This window comes from Euleptes europaea, chromosome 17 (genome assembly GCF_029931775.1).
Source record: "Euleptes europaea isolate rEulEur1 chromosome 17, rEulEur1.hap1, whole genome shotgun sequence".
In the NCBI taxonomy this organism is placed as follows: Eukaryota; Metazoa; Chordata; class Lepidosauria; order Squamata; family Sphaerodactylidae; genus Euleptes; species Euleptes europaea.
The window spans coordinates 37,201,544-37,223,102 of record NC_079328.1 but is presented as its reverse complement, the minus strand read 5'-3'; the positions used below and the strand labels follow the sequence as shown (position 1 = coordinate 37,223,102).

At 45.0% G+C, this 21,559-nt stretch overlaps 3 protein-coding genes across 3 annotated transcripts in view; 2 read left to right on the top strand and 1 right to left on the bottom strand.

The window, feature by feature from the left end:
* Positions 1 to 18,817, bottom strand: part of ANKRD27 (ankyrin repeat domain 27) — a 67,984-nt gene extending 49,167 nt beyond the window's left edge. The window contains exons 1-3 of the mRNA XM_056862366.1: positions 18,806 to 18,817; positions 1,122 to 1,256; positions 48 to 158 (exon numbers count right to left, since the gene is read on the bottom strand). Coding sequence (XP_056718344.1) covers positions 48 to 158; positions 1,122 to 1,223 — 213 coding nt within the window. The 5' untranslated portion in view covers positions 1,224 to 1,256; positions 18,806 to 18,817. The remainder of the gene's footprint in view (positions 1 to 47; positions 159 to 1,121; positions 1,257 to 18,805) is intronic.
* Positions 8,285 to 9,001, top strand: RGS9BP (regulator of G protein signaling 9 binding protein). The gene has a single exon (XM_056862562.1). The coding sequence runs from the start codon at positions 8,291 to 8,293 to the stop codon at positions 8,999 to 9,001; it is 711 nt and encodes a 236-aa protein (XP_056718540.1). The 5' UTR covers positions 8,285 to 8,290.
* FAAP24 (FA core complex associated protein 24) overlaps positions 17,463 to 21,559 on the top strand; it is a 152,225-nt gene continuing 148,128 nt past the window's right edge. The window contains exon 1 of the mRNA XM_056862563.1: positions 17,463 to 17,469. The gene's annotated coding sequence lies outside the window, so the exon portion shown is untranslated. The remainder of the gene's footprint in view (positions 17,470 to 21,559) is intronic.

Sequence of the window (21,559 nt, the reverse complement as noted above, 5' to 3'; positions counted from 1 at the left end):
TTGTCAATGCAAAGGTTGTTACAATACTGCTATTAACCACTATGTACCTTTCCATTCAAAGTCTGGAAGTTCTCTTCCACTGGTTGGAGAACGTAAGAGTCAAACTGGCAAGTTGAGAGGATGCTGCTTGAAAGGCTTCCTTTGCATGGTACTAGGACCTAAAGAAGTAGGAATCACACAATCAGGGGCACATATCCCAAGCCAGACCCATATTTTGCTGGGGCATGCTGTTTTAAATTAAATTAAATTAAAATAATTTAAATTAAATTAAAACTGCACACTGACAGCTATGAAATGGAAGCCATGTCCTAGCACACCACTTAGAAAAAGAAGAGGGTTTTTTTATACCCCAATTTTATTTTCTGTTAAACTTACCAGGAGCACGCTAACGATGGGCAAACTCCTGGTAATTGTCAGAGATGCCCGCTGACGTCATCTGGTTGAAGGACAGAAGCAGGCCCCACAAAACGAGAGGGGTGATCTTCATTGCAGTGTGATGACATCACTTCCAGTGAGACCCAGAAAAACTGGCATCGCACCAGCGTGACACTTGAGCACTTATCCAAACTCTATGGAGTTTCTGGACAAGTGCTAGAGTGTCACCCCGGTAAGAACATAAGAAAAGTCATGCTGGATCAGACCCAGGCCCATCAAGTCAAGCAGTCTATTCACACAGTGGCTAGCCAGGTGCCTCCAGGAAGCCCACCAATAAAACGATTGCAGCAGCATTGTCCTGCCTGTGTTCCACAGCACCTAATATGATAGGCATGCTCTTCTGATCCTGGAGCCATGCCAGTGCGATGCCAGTGCTTCTGGGTCGCACCGGAAGTGACGTCACCACACGGCAACGAAGATCACCGCCCTTCCCAAAGTACCCACTTTCCCCCATCTCCCTACCACCTGTGTACAGTGTCCATGCAATACATCTGACAATTATCTCCAGCAATGACACACAGATGTGAAAAAGTGCACTGATGAGTTAGCATTACAACTCTGTACAAGGGCAACTACCATCGGGAAGGGGTATTTAGTTCAGTGCTCAAATTGCCCCAAACATGAAATTCTGCTTCCCGGACTCTGCAGAAACTCCACTTCCTGAAGGCATGGGGAGCTTTGCTTACAATTCCATGGACTTCAGCCACTTTCCTGCAGAGATCTGGACGCCGCTTCTGAAGAGCTAGATAGAAAGGATTCTTCAGGAGGTCTTCATCGTACACAGCCATAGGGGCCTTCAAGTATCCCAAAGCAGAGGCTTCCTGAATAGAAAAAGGGAAATCGTTACTTTCACTCCCCCCGCCCAAAAAATGTGTGCCAGGGAAGACAGACCTTAATTTCACAACATCTTAGTCTATAAACTGCTATTCCACTTCTTCTCATAACTCATTTAAGTCTTGTGACTGCGAAACCCCTTCAACACCAAGTCTTGCTGAACGGAGAGGCCCACCACTATGCTCCAGAATTAACCAAAAGTCTACCTTCCAGATGTGATATTGTGAAATTGTCACCATCGGTGTAATCAGCCTTCCAAAAATCCCACTGATAAGACATATCTATAGCATTCACTATGTTCACAGTGATCTCCACTGCTAAAAACGGTTTAGGGATCCCATATAAGCATCCTGCAGGACTTCAGATCAAAAGACGCTTTCAGCAACAAGATAAGGCTATTAGTAGCTGGAGGCAAGAGCTCATTTCCCCATGTCACAAGATTCCTGAAGAATTTCTCAATTATGTAGCTGCATTTCCACACAGAGAAACTTTCCTCGTAAGAGTCTCCCAAATAATGCAATACCTCTAAACTGTTTCACAAAGACACTTGCTAGGACTAACATAAATCATACCCAAGACATCAAGCCTTAAACCATCAGATTAAGAACAAACCTTCCGTCCCAGCTGCTGGTGCAAAAATCTGCAGAGGCAGACATTTGTGCCAGGCATGGAAAAGAGCAGGTCAAAGAATAGAGAATCAAACTAGAGTACTATGGCTCCGGCCACACAATCTCTTAGAAACAAAGTCAGTTCTCAGTCATTTCATTGCTCCCTACCATTGACCACAATGATACATACTGCCGTACATGGGCTCAGACTACTGTGCTCATTTGAGCAGCCTTCCGAAGGTGCCACCCTGCAAAGGGGCAAGATCAACAGCTGCCTGTGCCCAAACTTTCTATGTTGAGGCTTCCCCAAGTGTCACAGGTGATGAGATCAGGAAGCCCATGCTTGTAACATTCCACAACATGGGTAAAATAGTATTTTCCAGGCAGGCATTTTTATAAAGAGAACAGGGCGGTAGTTTTATTGTATCATTGTTCTCTAGTTTTATGATCCGGTCTGGTGTGTATATTATACCGGCTAATTTTGCTTTCTTTACTAGTTCTGTAATCTGCCTTGAGTCGCAGCACGAAAGGCAGATGACAAATGAAGTAATTGATATAAAAATATAGCAAGAGTGGAAGTCTAAACCCAAGGACTGTAGCAAGGTAACCAAGAGAGGAGCTTGCCGCCTCTAGCCAGGTTTAAGAAGAACAAAGTACGTTCTTAAGAACTCCAAGAAAAGTAATCCATTAGTGGTAAAGTTTTTACACTGCACAGATGTTACTGAATTGTAATCTCCCAGGTGGTTTCCCATCCAAGTACTAACCAGGGCCAACCCTGCTTAGCTTCTGAGATCTGATGAGATCAGGGTAGCCTGGGCCATTCAAGTCAGGGCACTGTGCAATTGGGAACACCTGTTAAAAACAAAAAAAGCTGAAGAGAAGCGCTACAATCCTACAACTGCCACGCGTATCAGTTTGAGGCCTCAATCCCAAACATATTCATTGATAAGAAGTTCAATTAATCAAGCTTTAAGCTGTTCAGAACATAAGAGATTGGCACCTGAAAATTAGCACTTGGTTAAGGGCAAAAATCAATAGCTGCTTTAAAGCACACACACACTTCTGAGGGCTGCTATTTTAGTTAAGTGTGGTATCTGTAATCCTACAAGATCATAATGCAAATCCAAGTCAGAACACAGTGATTTAAGATCATTTTGTTATGACAGATGGCAGTTTTTGGAGGGAGGGAGAAAAAGTCCACAGGGATAATATTACCCCAATTCCTAGCATGTGGGATTAAAAATCCCAAGTAAACTGGCTCTCCACTGCTTAGCAGCCACAGAACAAGAATAGGTTTGAGTCGAGCAGAGTCAAAGCATCTTTTGGTCTTGGGACTATCCATACCTTCATCCTCTTGGTTCACTTTCTGGGCACTTCAACTGCAAACTCCAAGGGCATTTATTGTACAAGAAATATTGTAGGAAAGTGGCAAAGGGCTCTTGGGTTTGCAGACAGAAACTACCCGTGCACAGGAAGGGACTGGTATGGGTAGGAAGATTTCAAATAGAGAACCACCTTGTTGCCTAACAGGAAGCCTTAGGGAAGAACAAGCATGGGCCCATGGCTGCCCCAACTATATTTTTTTTACATTTGTATTCATGTTTTGCCGAGCAGCTACCCCATTTCATTTTTGCAACAACCCTGCAAGGTAGGTTAGGTTGAGATGTAATGACTGGCTCATGTTGACACGGCAAGCGTCATGAGAGAGAGGTCACATTCTAAAGGAATGGTCACACTGAACTGTTTTCCAAGAACCGAATTGCTTCAAAATGAGCAGAAAGTAGAAATCTTGTAATGAGATTTCCCCCATGAACTCCCTCCCTCCTTCCCCATACACAGGAAGACCAGACCAGGGAGATTCCAGCCCAGCCATCTTTCTACATACAAGGGGAAAGCTTCGTAGACATGTCACACCTGTTTACCTGCCTCATCCCTCTGACATTCTATTAATTTACTTAATTTATACCCCACCTTTCTCCCCCATGGGGACCCAAGGTAGCTTACATAATTTTCCTCTGCTCTGCTTTTATTTTTCTCTGCTATGTTTTCATGCTTACAACAACCCTGTGAGATAGGTTAGGCTTAGAGTGCCTCTGGCCCAAAGTCACCCAGCAAGCTTCCATGGCAAAGTGCAGATTCGAACCTGGGTCTCCCAGAACATAGTCTGATACTCTGACCCGTACACCACACTAGCTCTAAACTGATTTGTTAAGGGAAGACACAAGCAACATGTTTTTAGAAGTAATTTTCAAAATCACTTCAGTGTGGATCAGCTTCTGACCCACCCAAAAAATTACCAGGCCTTCTCAAACAGGGTCTACCATTTCTGGTAGCCACAGCATCCCAACCAAGTCTTATTTCAATTAAATGGAAGAGGTCCAGCCTGCCACCACTTAACGCCACCAAATGAAGAAGCAGAAGAGCGCATTTAGCGCAGCTGAGTATGTTCAGTTGTGGGATACCGGTCCAATATAACCACACTAGATCTCCTCCCAAGCTTCAGAGAAGCAGCCCAGGTTCTACAATCCATGGCAGATAATTTAACAAGGATGCTCCCCTTTACTTACCTGGGCTTCAGATCTGCCAACTCACTGGCTTCTGGCTTGGTAAAGTCTTAACAATAGTCTATTTGCTTTTTTTCTAGTACTGACATACTCAACCACAAAGCATCCTATCCATGTGAACGGGGTTATCTGCAAGTTAAGGCAGCATACCACCCAGGTAATTTAATCAACCCTAACAGCAAATATAATTTCCCCCTACTGCCTAAGCTAGCTAGGATTTGCTTGTGTATATATGTCAAGTAACTGCAGGAAATGATGAGAACTGGTTAATTCTATAACCTTGCAGGAGGGCATATCTCTCTCGTTTACCTTAACCCATAATTTACAAACCAAGCATAGAATATTATTGAGAACCACAATGAAGTTGAGAAGGGATATGTGGCAGTTTAAGGTAGATTGGCAACTTATGTATGGGGCATTTTGCAATACTGCTGTAGATGCAGGGCAAAAATTGGGCGTGATGCCATAGCCCATGTTAGGAGAAAAGTGTTTAGTATGTAAAGTAGCTAATAGTATCCCTCTGAAACACAGACTACAGCCTGTACTGAATACATACAGGAATTTATAATCTTTTCCTAAAGATTTTCAAGGCTTGCTGACTCCCCCACATTACCTAGATCTGCCAATAACCCTTTGTGGTACTTCATATACCCGTACAAGATAGCCACATTCCAAACTCGCTGGAGCAACAAGGATGAATCCAGCATTGATACAACACACTGATTAAAAAAAAAACACACACACACACTGGCAAATTTCCTGCCCTGCTAACATACTATAAAAGCAGCATTCGGGTTAATCATGAGTCCTTGGAAAAGACAGATTACAAGACAGGAGGACTTTTTAGTGCAGCCCCACTGATTTAATAGCACTTTGCAATATGAACTCAGAAGTGCCTTGCACATGAGTAAGCATTTCTCACTGAACAACTATGCTTGCTATGTTGTTTTGGTGACCTCACACACAATGAACTTGCTTTAACTTCTTAAGTAATCGTTGACTCTTGGAAACCCAAGCATTTCATGCAGTAGTACCCTATATACTAGAACCCAAAACCACAGATCCCCCCTCTAAAACACCAAATTCAATCCTGCTTCCATGTGGAAGAGGACCACAGTTTAGGAGTGTACTAGAAAGGCAAGAGACAAAGTTTTTGGAATACTAATAAATCAAAGTACATGGAAAGTTAGACTTCCACAGGATATGGATTGCAGCTGCATACAAAAAGTGCTTTGTTCCTCACAACACTTCTTAAAGCTCTGATAAAAACTACTTTGACAAAAACGAAAGAGTAATATTTGCACGGCACCTCTAAAATTATAAGCTTTTGTTACAGAGTCATAACTTTGACAACACCATAATGCTTATACCACTTAAGAAGCCCTGCAGGTAGGAAGGAGGAAGTGCCGCTCTGTAGGGCTTACTCCTAAGCAAGTATGATCAGACGGCATAGGGTTGCACAGCTGTTAAACCGGACATGCTGAATCACACAGGATTGCAGCCTTAATTTCTTTCCTAGGGGATAACGCCAGTTAAGTCATTTAACTACAACACACCCTTGGCATTTCAGGAAACAACATGACCACAGATAGTTTAAAAGGCAGGGTAAACAGCAGACTGGCTGCTACCAACACACGCAACATCCTTTCCCCCTCCAAAATTATAGTTCGCCCCAACGTAAAGTTCAGAAGAGGAAGCCCCATCAACAAAAATCCAGATCCCCCATGGAAACTGCAGCGCAATAATTCCTTACATTCCTGTGCAAATACCTTCAGCTGACAACGCACAGGTCAGAAGTCCCCAGTAGCAGGACGCACCCCACTAGGAACACTACTCCAGCGAAGAGACAGCAGGGCCATACCCCGGCCTCTTCAGAAAGAAAGGCCATTTAAAAAAAAAAAACAGCCCTTGAAACACCCATGCGCTTAAATATACTCGGCCACCTTCCAACTTGGCTCCTTCTGGAAAGCACCTGCAACCTGGAGAGCAGTGTCCCCCAGCCCCTTAATGGGGGCTTAATGAACCGAGTCACAAGGCATTGCAAGTCTTATGCGTGGGAGGTTTTTGCCTTGGATCTGCCGGCTCTCTAGAAGCACGTTTCCCCCGTCCAAATTCTCAAAACTCAACAATAAGCCCCCAGGCAGAGTTTTGAGCATTTGGATCGGAAAAACGCGCATCTAGAGAGCGGCGGATCCAAGGCAAAACCTCGCGTGCATAAACGGCCTAATTAAAGTCACAGTGGGTCGCCGTGTTAGTCTGTCTGCTGCAGCAGAAAAGGACAAGAGTCCAGCAGCACCTTGAAGACTAACAAAAAATATTTCCTGGCAGGGTGTGAGCTTCCGTGAGCCACAGCTCGCTTCTTCAGATACCCTTCCAGAAAATATATTTTTGTTAGTCTTCAAGGTGCTACTGCCCTGACCTGGATGGCCCAGGCTAGCCTGATCTCGTCGGATCTCAGAAGCCAAGCAGGGTCAGCCCTGGTTCGTATTTGGATGGGAGACCACCAAGGAAGTCCAGGGTTGCTGTGCAGAGGAAGGCACCAGCAAACCACCTCTGTTAGTCTCTTGCCATGAAAACCCCATAGGAGGTCGCCATAAGTCGGTTGCGACTGGACGGCACTTTACACACACACACACACACACAAGGTGCTACTGGACTCATGCCCTTTTCTACTTTTGGCCTGGATGGTCCAGGCTAGCCTGATCTCATCAGATCTCAGAAGCTAAGCAGGGTCAGCCCTGGTTAGTATTTGGATGGGAGACCACCAAGGAAGACCAGGGTTGCTATGCAGAGGAAGGCACTGGCAAACCACCTCTCTTAGTCTCTTGCCATGAAAACCCCAAAAAGGGGTCGCCATAAGTCGGTTGCGACTGGACGGCACTTTACACACACACACACACAAGGTGCTACTGGACTCTTGCCCTTCTCTACTTTTGGCCTAATTAAAGTCACCCTCGCTTCGGCGAGGCCCCCCCCCCATCCATCACCCTTCTGCCGGGGTGGATAAACACCTCCGGGAAGGCCTGGGCGAGCAAAGCAGCCCCGTCCGAGCGTTCCCCCCACCCCATATTCCCCAGGCAGGACGGAAGGGGCGCAGACCCCCCCCCCAACACACCCACACCCTTCTCCCCTTACGCACTCACGGAGGGGGCATGGTTGCGCTTCCCCCGAGCGGCCAGCTCTCCTCCGCGCCCCGTCCCCCCCTTGCAGCGGCGGCGGTGCAGCTCTTCCACTCCCCCCCAGCCCAGCCAAGTCCAGCCCTACCTCTTCCTCGCCCAGCCGCCGACGCCGGGGCCACGTCCGTTCAATCAGCAGCCGGGGGAGGCGGCGCTTGGGAGACGGGGAGGGGGAGCCCATGTGACTGCACCGGCGGGGCTTCCAGCTGCGCGCTATTTAACGCCGCTGGCCCGGGCGCTGCCGTCGGGGAAGCCGAAGGAGTGCGCGCGCTTGCTTGCTTGCTGAAGAAGACCCATACCCGCGGGAGGCGTCCAAAGCGTGACTCGGCGTGCCTTTGCAGGCGAGGCGGGGAAGTCTCGGGGTGGGGGGACAGTGGGATCTCCTGGAGAGGTTGGAGAGCCGCCGGGCGATGCCGCTCCTCGCGCTCCGGGAGCCCCTCCGGACCCCGGGGCTCCTGGCGGCCTCGACGGCTTGGTGAGCGGCGCAGGGGGGGACTGCGGCCATGCGTGGCGCGCCCCGGCGACGGAGGCGGCTCCCGGAGTGTGCTGCGTCCAGCAGCTCGGGTTGACCGAGGAGGAGGAGGAGGAGGAGGAGGAGGAAGAAGAGGCGCGCCGTCGGCTGCCCCGGAGCCCGGCTGCCCCCCACCCCCTGGCCGGCCGGCCTGCCGGCGCCATGCCCAAGGAGGAGTGCAAGGCGCTGCTGGACGCGCTCAACAAAGTGGCCGCCTGCTACCGGCACCTGGTGCTGACCGTCGGGGGCGCCTCGGACTCGCAGAACCTGCGCGAGGAGCTCAAGAAGACCCGGCAGAAGGCCCAGGAGCTGGCCGTGGCCAACCGCAACCAGCTGACGGCCGCCCTGCGGGACAAGGCGGTGAGCAAGCCCGACCGGGCCGAGTACGAGCGGCTATGGGTCCTCTTCACCTCGTGCATGGAGCTGCTGGAGACCGACATGAGGCGGGCCCTGGAGCTGGGCCACGAGTTCCCCCTCCACGTGCCCAGGAGGCACCTCGTGCAGACGGGCATGAGCGGGGGCACCTCCGGGGTGGCCGCCCGGGCCATGAGCGTCCAGAACATGAAGTACGAGGCCGAGCGCAACATCGACGTGGTGGACCTCCAGGACCTGGAGAAGGAGATCCACCAGGTGGGCGAGATGGTCTACGAGATGGAGATGAAGGTCAACGTCCCGCAGTGGACGGTGGAGGCCAAGCAGGACCCCGGGGCCGAGCTCCACTCGGCCATCAGCGTGGCCGCCTCCTCCATCGGCATGATCGAGGTGGAGAGCAAGGCCGTCTGCAACACCCGCAAAGTGCTGGTCGCCGTGGTTTTCACCGCCGTCCTCCTGGTCGCCGTGGTCCTGGCCGTGTGCGTGGCAAAACTCTCCTAAGGCTGAAATGCAGGACCCCGTAGAAAAGTGTTTTCCCCCCTCTCCTTGGGCAGCGGGGAGAGGGTGAGGGGTTTACGCCCTCCGAGTACGGTTCGGTGAGCCAAGGATGTACCAGAGTGGATCTCCCTGCTGGAATGGGAATGTGGTGTCTGATGAGAACCTTTTGGCAGGTCGGGAGAAGATCTTTTTGTAATGCTCTAGCTTTAACGAACCATCGATACAAGATACACCTCCGTTTGCACGAAATGAAACACTGTGCGCATTTCCCCGGCGGTAATCACCACTGAACATGGGACTTCTGAGTAGACATGCCTAGGGTTGGGCCAAGCATCTGTTTGCTGGGCGCTTTGTGGTTAATAATAATATATGGGTATTAAAACTCCCTGCTGGAGCAGGGATTTGACTGCTATTTATAGAGGACTTCTCAGTAACTAAACACAAATGTTCACCAATAGGTTGCAATTTGGGTCCGTGTTTACCAACTGCCCAGGATTTGAGGGTGGGCATGAATTAGGTGATAAAATGGAGGGACTTGAGGAATTACATCTTTTTTTTTCCTTCCTAAAAAGGATGTGGAGTCCTGGGGAAAAAAAACAGATCTCTTTTCCTTCAAAAGGAAGTAACCAACCATATAATTTTTATCCCTTGGTGCTAAGGTTGAGAATCTGTGTTTAGAGCCAAATGGTGGGCAGACCTAAACTGTATGCACAGAGAGTCAATGAAAGGCAATCCAGGTCTGCAGGAAAAAAAGGATTTAAGCACCAGTTAGAGATCTTAATACAATCCATTTTCAGCTTCCTGTTTTGTTATGTGTTCTTGGGGAGAGCCCCTGGCTCATAGTTAAAACACATGATCCCTTTTCTTTTTATTTTCGGCGGGGGGCGGGTTCAGTTTTTTGTTCCAGTTCCCTTGGGTTAAATGCCTCAGTGGCTACACGCCTGACTTGTCCTACCAGACAGGAGGCTTCATTGCATTCAGTAGGGTTTTCTTCCATCTATGTGTATTCATAATTCACTGATATCATTTAAGGTTGAAGTCTTATGCGTAATACCTTGGAGAATGCCTCAGTGGAGTGTATTTCTTAATGAACAAACATAGCATCGTGCTGTGCGGCTTCTCTAGATTTCATGGTTGGTACACTGCGGCTGAACAGTGAGACTGTTGAATCTGAAAGCAAGATGCTAATCATGTTTACTCAGAAGTAAGTTAAATAGGAGTCCTTAAATAAGTGCTTAAGATTTAAGTCTTAAATTCTCATGCTCTTGTTTGAATGCTGACTGCAAACCTGCTGTGATCTTGGGTTATGAGCACAGTTGCGTGGAAGTAAGTTCTGCTCATGTCAAGAATGAAGTGTCAGGGTGACCTAAAGAGTAATTTACAGCTTTATTTTTGTTTTTCAAGTATACAGGCCATTCAAAATCATGTAATGTTCAATCTCCCTTTTACAAGTATCTATACAAATAGATGCTTGGCCTCACGTTGATAGTCTGAGGTTTGTACATGTGCATCTCTTAATGGGATTTATGTAGGTACCTGCAGGACTCAAGAAGATTAAAACCAATCTTATAATCTTGACATACCCAAGTACGCTACTGTGAATTGGATGGCAGCATTTGGGCCGATAGCTGACAGGAGGCGCGTGATACCTGAGAGTCTTAAGTGTAAGAAGAATGTAAACCTTCTGAGAATATTTTTTCTTTTCTAAAGTGCACACAGAATAACTGAACTTTTCATATGATCTGAGATTTATCAGCTTCCATCCAAATATTATATTTGATGCATATTTCTTTATGGATTATATAAATGTTATTTAAAGCGGATTCATGAAGTACACCACTAATGTATATTTTCCTGCATAGGAAAGGCCCTAAACAAAGATTTTCATCTGAAGAGTTGTCTTTTAGTCACAATTGCTCATTGAAAACAGTTTACTCAGCAAGCAGTTCTTTTATTCAAAATTGTATAGCTATTTCTGAATACAAAATTCTAATGTATTCAATAATATTTCCCCTAACTCCTAAGCAGCAAATGTAATTTACAGTGCAGTCCCCAAGTGTAATTAAACTCTTCTGTTCGTTGAAGTCAGGGCGGATTAGAAGGGTACAACTCAGCTTAGAAAAATATATCTTTGCTCTGTTAATGCACATAAAATACATTTCTACACTTACTCTTTTTTAATTTTATATAAAAGGGATACAGAAAGGGGGGGAAAAGGGAAGAGGGAAAATAAGATAAAACATATTTCATCCTCCAAGCCTCAACATAGTTTAAATTTTAAAAGGAAAAAGAAAAATATTGCCGGATATTCTCTCCTTGATCCTAAACACTGCAACATCTTAAGATTCACTAAAAAGAAAAAAGATATATTTCGTCCCCTAGGCCTCCACATAAACTAAAGAAAATCTAATATAACTTCTGTCAAATGTCTTAAACATATATACGTTTTATATATCACTGCAAATTCTCTTATAAGTTACTTTCTAATTTGTTAAATTGTTTATTAACCACCTGAATAATAATCATAAAAAGGCTGCCATTTCAACTCTAATTCATCTGTTGGTTTCATATTGACCAGTTGCGTTCATTTGGCCATCAATGCAAAGTCTGAAAGTTTATTGTTCCACTCTATGATATCAGGAATTATATTAGATTTCCAGTATTTAGCACAAACAATTCTGGCAGCTGAAATTGCATGTTGATAGAGCTCTTTACGAGTGGAATTAAGTTGAGGGGGGATTCTACACTTGCTCTTAATAAAGAGTCAGATCACAAATCAAAATACGAGGAGATTTACAGGTTATATAGTTGCACTCTGCAAACTTAATATGCGTTTAAATGAAAAAACTAATTCCAAACCCCTGGGTCTAAATTAAAGTCTTGCATTACTTTCTCTTAACAGTGAGGATGTATCTTCTGTGCCTGGATTAGCAATGATAAATGCAGACCATGTGGTCTGTGATGTCCCTAGCTCAATCCTTGGCATTTCCAGTTAAATGATTTTAGGTAACCCAGCTGGGAAAAACCTCTTAAAACCATTGAGAACTGCTGTCGTTGTAGATTATGCTGACTGGGATGGTCCAATTGTAGCTCATTGTGGCTTGGATCCACTAGTCGTTTTTTACAGACAGGAGGGATTTCCTTCCGTGGAGCATGATGTCTTTACCTCCCTGCATCTGCTGTAGCCCAAAAATGACCCTCCTGGGAAACAGAGGACCACCCCCCAGGAACAGTTTGTGGGGGGAGTGGCTTAAAAATCACTCCCCCTTCTGTTTACAGAAACCCTCTGGTGGTTCCTAGGCTATATCTAGATCAAACTATTAGCTGTGGCTAGCCTTACACCTTTAGAGTTACTCTGAAGTAAAGAATCTGGTTCAACAAAACGTATTCTGTTGTGACCAATTCAGGCTACAACATATTCTTGGAAGTTGATTTCCTTTAAATAAGTGGGGCTTCCCCCTTATTTAAAACAAAATGGTAAATTATCTTTAAAATGGAGCAGTTTATTCAAGTTCATACAAAACCAACTCCTGATTTACAATGTGCACTTCTTAGGCCATGCTATAAGTTTACATCTCGTTAACTTGTATGTTCCTTAAGAACATCTCTACTATCCTCTGGGCTTAATGTCAATGTCTGTGAAATGTAAAGATAGACTTGAGTGACACAGGGTTGTCACCATCTATTTAGTTAATGTCCCCAACATTAATCTCCCAAGCATGCCCAGTACAACTTCATCTACAATGTCACCAGGCACAGCTGCCTATCCTATGGTTAACTAAGGTGATCCAATGTCTCTATAACCGTTATATAAAAGGTTACATTCTTGCAGGTTCAGTTTGCTATGCACAAGGCTGGAACACCTGAGCGGGCCTACTCAGATGTAAGTCCTATTTTATTCAATGGGGCTTATTCTTAGGGAGGTATTCTTAGGATTGCAACCTATGAAAAGTCCTCCTTTGCATCTGATCTCCCTACTATTAAGTAATAACCGTTATATAAAAGGTTACATTCTTGAAATCCATTTGAAGGATTGTTAGTACCCGTTCTTCTTAGGGCATCCAAATCAGAACCCAGTTTTACCAAATCTATAGTCATTTGTCATTGACAAGAACAGAAGCTTGGCATGTCCCCAGTTCCTTCCAGAGGGTTTTCAGAGGCCTACCCCAATTGTTGAACCATTTTATAGTTGGCTATTTAAAAAAAACCTTGTAAGCAAGGATATTAAATTAAGTGTGGTGCAGCCATTAGAACTATAATTTATCAATCTGTTGAATACAGTGTGAGGAGAGATATATTAATTCAGAGCTTAGTTTTTGGCTTTTGTTTGAAACAACTTTTAATTTTTTTTTAAAAAAAGCCCGCTGGATTCTACTATGTTTACAGCCTTACCTATTTTTATTGTTGTAAGAATGTATAATTTTATTGGGAAACACAGGCGGAAATTGTTCTTGTAAATAAGTGTTTTTTAAAATAGATCAAACGTTGCTGTATTTACAGACTACAAAATGCAGTATTTTGGCTATGATGATGGCCCAGAAATTATAAGCATTCAGAACAAAGAAAAGGAGGGGGAAGCACATTTAATTTCTGTTTCCTTTTTTTTCTAGTCTGTGTTACAGAATCACTTTAGAGTGAATGTGGAAGTGTTAAGTTATTGCAATGAGCCGGCATCATTCTATTTGTGTAAGAATGTTGCTTTCCATTGGGATAGAGCCCATTACTATTATTTATTTAAAATAAAGTCTGTTCCGTTAACTTGCCAGTCTGTTTTCAGCAGCCTTTTTTTTTTAAATGACAGATGCCTGGGCATAAGCTTATCAAACAGAATTATACTGAATTTCTTAGATGATCCAAAGAAATCAAATTCAGCACTATACTGTTAAAGCAAAATGTAGTGTGAGACCAGAGAGTCATTGTAAATTCCATGTGCTGGTATGTGCCCTGAGAAGAATTTATTGTTATATGTCTGCATCGCCAAAGTTTGAAACTTATTGAGATTCTAAAACTTACTGTATTAGTATTTAGTTAATCCCATAAATTGCTTTAATCTCCAGTCAAAATATTCTGAGAGTGCTACCTGATCAAAATGCAGTAGAAATATGTTTAGTTGTAAGGATAAAGGTGCCCTGACCTGGAGAGCCCCAGGCTAGCCTGATCTTGTCAGATCTCAGAAGCTAAGTAGGGTAGGTCCAGGTTAGTACTTGGATGGGCGACCTCTAAGGAATACCAGGGTCACTATGCAGAGGAAGGCATTGGCAAACCACCTCTGTTAGGCTCTTGCCTTGAAAACCCTATGGGGTCACCGTACGTCAGTGGTGACTTGACGGCACACAAAAAAAAGGATAAAGTTGTATCTATATTATTTGTCAGAAATCTATTATCGCTATACCATACTTAGAGCAAGGTATTAACCCTTTAATTACTCCAGCAACCTGATCAACACTGGCACTACACATTTACCGCACTGGGATTTATACTACCAAACTCAATTTGTAAGTCTGTGGAGGAGACAGCAATAAGGAATTCGGTGACAGCTGAGACTGCGGTGCTCCTACTGAAACTGAGCAGGCTACAGCCAGGATTTGGAATGTAAATGTATGTACAAGCTAAATGCACACAATTATTTAATCTGCTTTTGGTCATGTTGCGACCTGGCACGTCATAACGAGGAGGAGGGATTGGAGAATGAGAAAAATATTCCAGTTTATGGAGTTAAATTCAAAGTAACAAAATCAGGGAAACTATACATCAACAGACGATCGTTTCAAACAAAATCCAGGAGTTTTTACTTTTTAGCCAGAAAGCTGGGAGCTGTTCAAAAAAAGAAAGTAGAATAATAATTTGTCTATAAATAAATGTTTGCCAAGCTCCTCATCAACATATTTACCCTTCACAGATTTTCATTATATAAAAGTCATTCAGGAAGACCACTGGATTATAGCTCTCTAAATGCTTTCTCTCAATACGATTATGTTAGTCTTTTAATGCAAGCTGAGGTCTGGGCGGAATAGCAGGGCTACACGTGAGCAGTCAGTGCCAGTAGTCAGCCCACAGTACAACTGGGATTACCGAAGAATGGAAGCTTTATAAATCTTGGGTGCATTTGTGCATGGGGCAAGGCTCTAATATTATAACAAGAGATAAGACTTGGTGGTACAGAATGTGAAGACAAACTTCCTGTGGGAATTCCATCACATGTATTTTCACAGCGCAGGGGGGAAAAGAGCCTGCTTACGGGTGCCATTCAAAACTTAGAATTGATGAGGGTTTAGGCACTGTATCTGCTAAAGACTTCAAGGCAATAGCTGGGAAGAGGGTTACCAGCTCCGGGTTGGGAAATACCTGGAGAATTTGGGGGTGGAGGCTGAGGAGGGTGGGGTTTGGGAAGGGGAGGTGATTCCAATGGGCTATAATGCCATAGAATCCACCTTCCAAAGTAGCCATTTCCTCCAGGGGAACTGATCTCTATTGCCAGGAGATCAGTTCCAATCCCAGGAGATCTCCAGCCACCATCTGGAGGTTGGCAACCCCTATCTGGGAATGTTTTTAAGAAAATCCTGGAGGTGGAAGAGAATCACCCATCAAAGCAAATAAGATCTGGGTGAGTCTCAATACTCAGAACAGGTTTAGGAGCTTCAGGGATGAAGTTAATTATTTTCTAATGTTTATGACACAAAGGCTGCACCTGCTTACCTAGGAATGAGCTTCAATTAACACGTTGCTCTGGAATACTGCCTTGGAAGTAAGCCCCTCTCAAGTCAGTAGGATTTATTTCTGAGTAACCATGTTTTAGACATAGATGGAAGTTAACATGTTTGTCTTCAATAATGATCCTTGGGGAATGTCACAATGATTAATATTGAACTTAATACAAAGATTTAGATCAACAGTTTGGCAATCCAATCCTAAACATGCTGGATTAGATTACCAATCAAACATATGAGTGTTTAGGAATGTTACCTAAGAAAGTAAAAAGGATATCTTTTATAAACAAACACACAGCTATAGGACCACTATTTTTTACTGCAGTACAGTTGAACACTTGCGTGACGAGTATTAACATTAAGATCACTTTGAATTCTCATAGCTGCTGTTCACAGAAAGGTTTAACACTGAAAGACGGTTATGGAAAGAAATGAATTAGTCCTTACAAGTAACCCAGAACCCCAATAGTGATTTCTCAATGATCTCAAAAATTACACAATTGATCCATTATATCAATATCTGGCTTAAGAACCATGTGAATTATTTAAAAGTGACAGAAGTCATCAGTCTGAGATCCTACAAAGCGATGCATTTAAGACAGATAAGGGAATATGATGACTGGATAAACAAGGTTGACGTGCAGCTTATACGTAATATTAATATTACTTGAGTATCTCATATGTTTACATCATTACTTCCACTTCCCCATATTTTCCAGAGATAGATCTCCATGACAACAAATGACTGTGGTACAAGAGCTGTTCTGGCTAAAACTTTATTCACTATTGGTGCTACATTCCAAAAGGAAAAAGAAATTAAGAGTGATAAAATCCAAACAAATCTCAGAAAACTCACAGGAGCAGGTTCTCCCTTTCAATCCTCCCCTCCATTCACCCTCCTCTAAGCCCCAGCCAGGGTTTCCCACTCATACCACTTCTTTCACTAGACGTAGGAAGATTCCAGAGATTTTAAAAAGTGTGAGAAGGTGACAGAATTTCAACAGCACTTTAATCAAATTCAAACATCTTGCAACATTCGTATCTACACATTTGAAGGAGATAAACAAAACTTACTCTTCTGCAAAGTTCTTCAAGAAAAGATCCCCAACACCATTCGGGGTAAACAAAGTGTGTAATATTCAACTTATTTACTCCAGAGTAGTTTGCATTATGCACACTAACACGGGAGCAAAACCCAATTAATACAAAAGGGCATTCCTATGTAAACACATACAAAAGTGCTATAGCAATGGAATAAGCCCTATTGAAATAGGTAAGTCCTACGTCTGGGTAAAAATGGCTTAGTTCAAGATGTAATACTTTAACAGCCCATTCCTGAGGGGGAGGGCTGAACCTGGGGCTGGAGGCAATGAAGCTAGCACTTTGCCCTTACCTACAAGCCCTGTGGAACCGCTCCATAGGGTTCCATGGGGATACACCACCTAAAACGGTGGCATAACTCCAGGTAAAGGCAAAGGGGGCATTTCTGGCCTGAAGGGGGGTTAGGAAGCCACCTAAAAGTGGCTCTATCCCTGGAACACCCAGTGAACGCTCCCTGGGACTCCGGTGGGAACCAAACCGGTGTCCCAGGGCCACGCTGCCATGGCAGCACAGGGAGGCCAGCATGAGCACCCCAACGCCAGCATCCGGGCCCCTCTTGGCAGTGCAATGGGCCTGGAAAGTCCTGTGGACTTTCGCCCTCCCAGCTCAGGAATGGGCTTTATGTGACACTTAAGCTGACATGAAGCAAACAATACAAAGCTGGTGCCAAATGCTTCAGAGACAGCAACAAGATCTGCAATTTTCTCTTCTGTCAAGTTTTAATATGTCACTGCCTGACAATTTTATAAGATAATTTTGTTGATCAGCTTCTACTTGCAGACAAAAAATGGACTTGGAAGGTGGCAACCCCACTTTAGAATTGCACTATTTTACTGAATTTTTTTTAAAAAGCTGCCATCTATGCCTGTCCAAAAAAAAATTGTTTTGACACAAGGATATACTTAATCCAAATCAATCTGCATCTCTCTTTGACCGGCAAAATCTACACCCGCTGCATTTCAGCTGTGGGAAGACCTTATTTATTCATGGTTGTTTCAGAGTGCTAAGGAACAGACCACTATCTGGTAATCTATTTATTTTACAGCTCAACAGCAAAAGAAGGTTTATAAGTTCAAGCAGCACAAAAATGCACATTGAAGTCTAGATACTTTTTTATCCATATAATTCTCACCAGGAGAAACCTAGGTAGAGGGCTATTTAGGATGGTGCATAGAATGTGTATATTTAAGCTTTAAATATGCATTTATACAGAGAAACCAAAGGACATGAGGGACTCTACCAAAAAGCCAAGAAACAGAAGGTAAAGTCAGTAAGGTGCATTTCAAAGTTCAGTGAAAAATTGTCAATGTGCTTCAAAGTACTTCTTCAAGGGAATTAGTAACAATGCCATCCAGTGTACAACTTTTTATTCTATTGAAACAAGTAAGTCTTTCCCCTAAGAACAGAAGAGCCAGACCAGTGGTCCATCTAGTCCAGCATCCTGTTTCACACAGTAGCCAAGCAGTTGCCCCTCAGGGCCAATGAACAGGGCATAGGGGCCAAGGCATTGCCTCCTAGCTACCAGAATTCAGAAGCTTACTGCCTCTAATCAAGGAAGTCCCCTTTGATCACCATGGCTAGTAGCCATTAATGGAATTGCCCTCCTCAAATCTGTCTAAACTCCTTTTCAAGCCAGTGCTTGTGGCTATCACTTGGCCCACTGGCAGTGAACTCCACAGTTTAATTATTTGTTGAGTAAAGAAGTAATTGCCTTTCATCTGCCCTCAGTCTATTGCCCATCAACTTCATTGGGTGTCCCCAACTTCTAGTAGTAGGGGAGGGAGAAAAAGTTGTCTCCATCCCACACATAAATGTATAAACCTCTATCACATTCTCATATCTAAACTGAAATATCTCGATGCTCCAACCTCCTATAGTCATGTAAGTATACACCTTTAATTGCAATAATAATTTACATTGATCCAAGTTGAAGAAATGGAAGCTACTTACTGCTAGGTGCTAAATATTCACTGGCACTTTATCGAAGAGAAATACTCACTATAAATAAGCTGCTTGCTCCAGTCTGGGAAATATAACAACTGGGAAGCTCATAAAGTCAAAAGGTGAAGTCCTCACTTTGAATGGAGAAAGGTTTCTCTCCTGCAAATTAAGAAGAAAAAAACAGAGTTGCACTTACTTGTTGTTCATCTAGTGGCCTTCTGTGCAGACACACGTTTCTCTTTCTGTCTGTTGCTGGCCTGCTCAGTCCCATGTAGGACTGCACAGAAGACTCAAAGATGAACTTACCTTAAAAGGTGACATACCTACAAAGAATTCTCTGCATTAAGGTTTTAATATTCGCAATCCAATGCAATTGATTCAGAAGCAAACTCAACTGAGTTTCACAGGATCCCCCCCTAGTTAAGTATACTGCAGACTGCACCCCAAATACAGTGGAAAATATTAGGGTAGATGCTGTGAAAATTTCCTGATCGGCTTGCTTGGCATGGCACAGCAATCCAATCGGGAGGCGGCGCAGCTGTGCCATCCCCAACCTTGGCACAACTACCCTCCCCTTTGGATTGTGCTGCCTGTTTGTATCTGGCTGTGTCTAGGGCTCTCCTAAAATACTGCCTTCTACAGCTGCCTTTCAAAATCTAGTAATGACAGTATTTCCAACAATATTAATGAGATAAGTGAACGAACTTGAACCACAATACACAACCTTAAAATAGTATTCTGGTCATTAATAGAAGGGCAGCTCATGTAAGAGGCTAATTATGAGGCTATATTGGGATGGGCAGCATTGTAGTTATTTCAGGCCCATCTGATTCTTGATAAAAATAGCAACTGAAACCGATTAAGAATTTGCTTTGAATGGCAGACATCTTTTAAGGGGGGGGAGAGATTTGGGTTTGCTATTTTATTTTTTGTTTTAACTGAATTAAAAAAAACTATTATTGTAAGCTGCCTTGAACCACGAGGAGAGGTGGGATATAAATGTTCTAAGTCACCTCAAATCTATGAGGCTGTGTAAACTGCAGAATGAGAGACCTAGTACCTCTCTAATTTTTACCCCTTCCTTTGAAATTCAATCTGAGCCCCAGAACTCCTTTGCTGTCAAATCCACATGGACCTGTAGTTGTGAACCTTAGCCCCAGAACCTCTCTCCTTGTCACCTTCCTGTCAAATTCAGGAGGGTGCATAGTTTGCAAAATCTGAGCACCAGCATCTCTCATTTTTACACCTCTGCTGTCAAATCCACGTGGACCTGTGAACTTGAGCCCCCTGTACTTCTCTCCTTTTTACCCTCTTCCAGACAGTCAAATCCAGGAGGGTACGCAGTGGCTGAATCTGAGTCCCTGCACCTCTCTCATTTTTACACCTTTGCTGTCAAATCCATGAAGTTGTGAAGCTGAGCCCCGGCACCTCTCGCCTTTCTACCCTTGTGTGTGTCAGGTGCCGTCAAGTAGCTTCCAATTCATGGCAACCCTATGAATCCACATGTCCTCCAAAACATCCTATCGCTAACAGCCTTGCTCGGGGCTCGTAAACTGAGGGCCCCAGCGTCTGTCTCCTTTTTACCCCTTTGCTGTCAACTCCATGAGGGCACGAAGTTGGGAACCTGAGCTCTGGTGCTAACTCCCTCCCTGTCAAACCCAGGAGGGCGTGTAGCTGTGAAGCTGAGCCCCGGCACCTCTCTGATATTAACCTCGACCCTGTCAAACCCAGCAGGGCGTGTAGCTGTGAACTTGAGCCCCGGCACCTCTCTGATATTAACCCCACCCTGTCAAACCCAGCAGGGCGTGTAGCTGTGAACCTGAGCCCCGGCACCTCTCTGATATTAACCCCCTCCCTGTCAAACCCAGCAGGGCGTGTAGCTGCGAAGCTGAGCCCCGGCACCTCTCTGATATTAACCCCTCCCTGTCAAACCCAGCAGGGCGTGTAGCTGTGAACCTGAGCCCCGGCACCTCTCTGATATTAACCCCCTCCCTGTCAACTCCAAGAGAGCGTGTAGCTGCGAAGCTGAGCCCCGGCACCTCTCTCCTGTTAACCTCCTCCCTGTCATCCAGGAGGGCGTGTAGCTGTGAACCTGAGCCCCGGCACCTCTCTGATATTAACCCCCTCCCTGTCAAACCCAGCAGGGCGTGTAGCTGTGAACTTGAGCCCCGGCACCTCTCTGATATTAACCCCCTCCCTGTCAACTCCAAGAGGGCGTGTAGCTGTGAACCTGAGCCCCGGCACCTCTCTGATATTAACCCCCTCCCTGTCAAACCCAGCAGGGCGTGTAGCTGTGAACCTGAGCCCCGGCACCTCTCTGATATTAACCCCTCGCTGTCAAACCCAGCAGGGCGTGTAGCTGTGAACCTGAGCCCCGGCACCTCTCTGATATTAACCCCACCCTGTCAAACCCAGCAGGGCGTGTAGCTGTGAACCTGAGCCCCGGCACCTCTCTGATATTAACCTCCTCCCTGTCAAACCCAGCAGGGCGTGTAGCTGTGAACCTGAGCCCCGGCACCTCTCTGATATTAACCCCTCCCTGTCAAACCCAGCAGGGCGTGTAGCTGTGAACCTGAGCCCCGGCACCTCTCTGATATTAACCTCCTCCCTATCATCCAGGAGGGCATGTAGCCGTGAACCTGAGCCCCGGCACCTCTCCGGTACTACCACCCTCCCCTCCCCTCCCCTCCCCCGCTCTAGCTGCCCGTCACACGCCGAGGAGGGGGCGTGTAGGCCGAGCCCCCGTCCCCTCCCCTCCCCTCCCCGCCCGTTGGCCGGCGAACGCGAGGCGCGGCCTTGAGGCGCGAGGGAG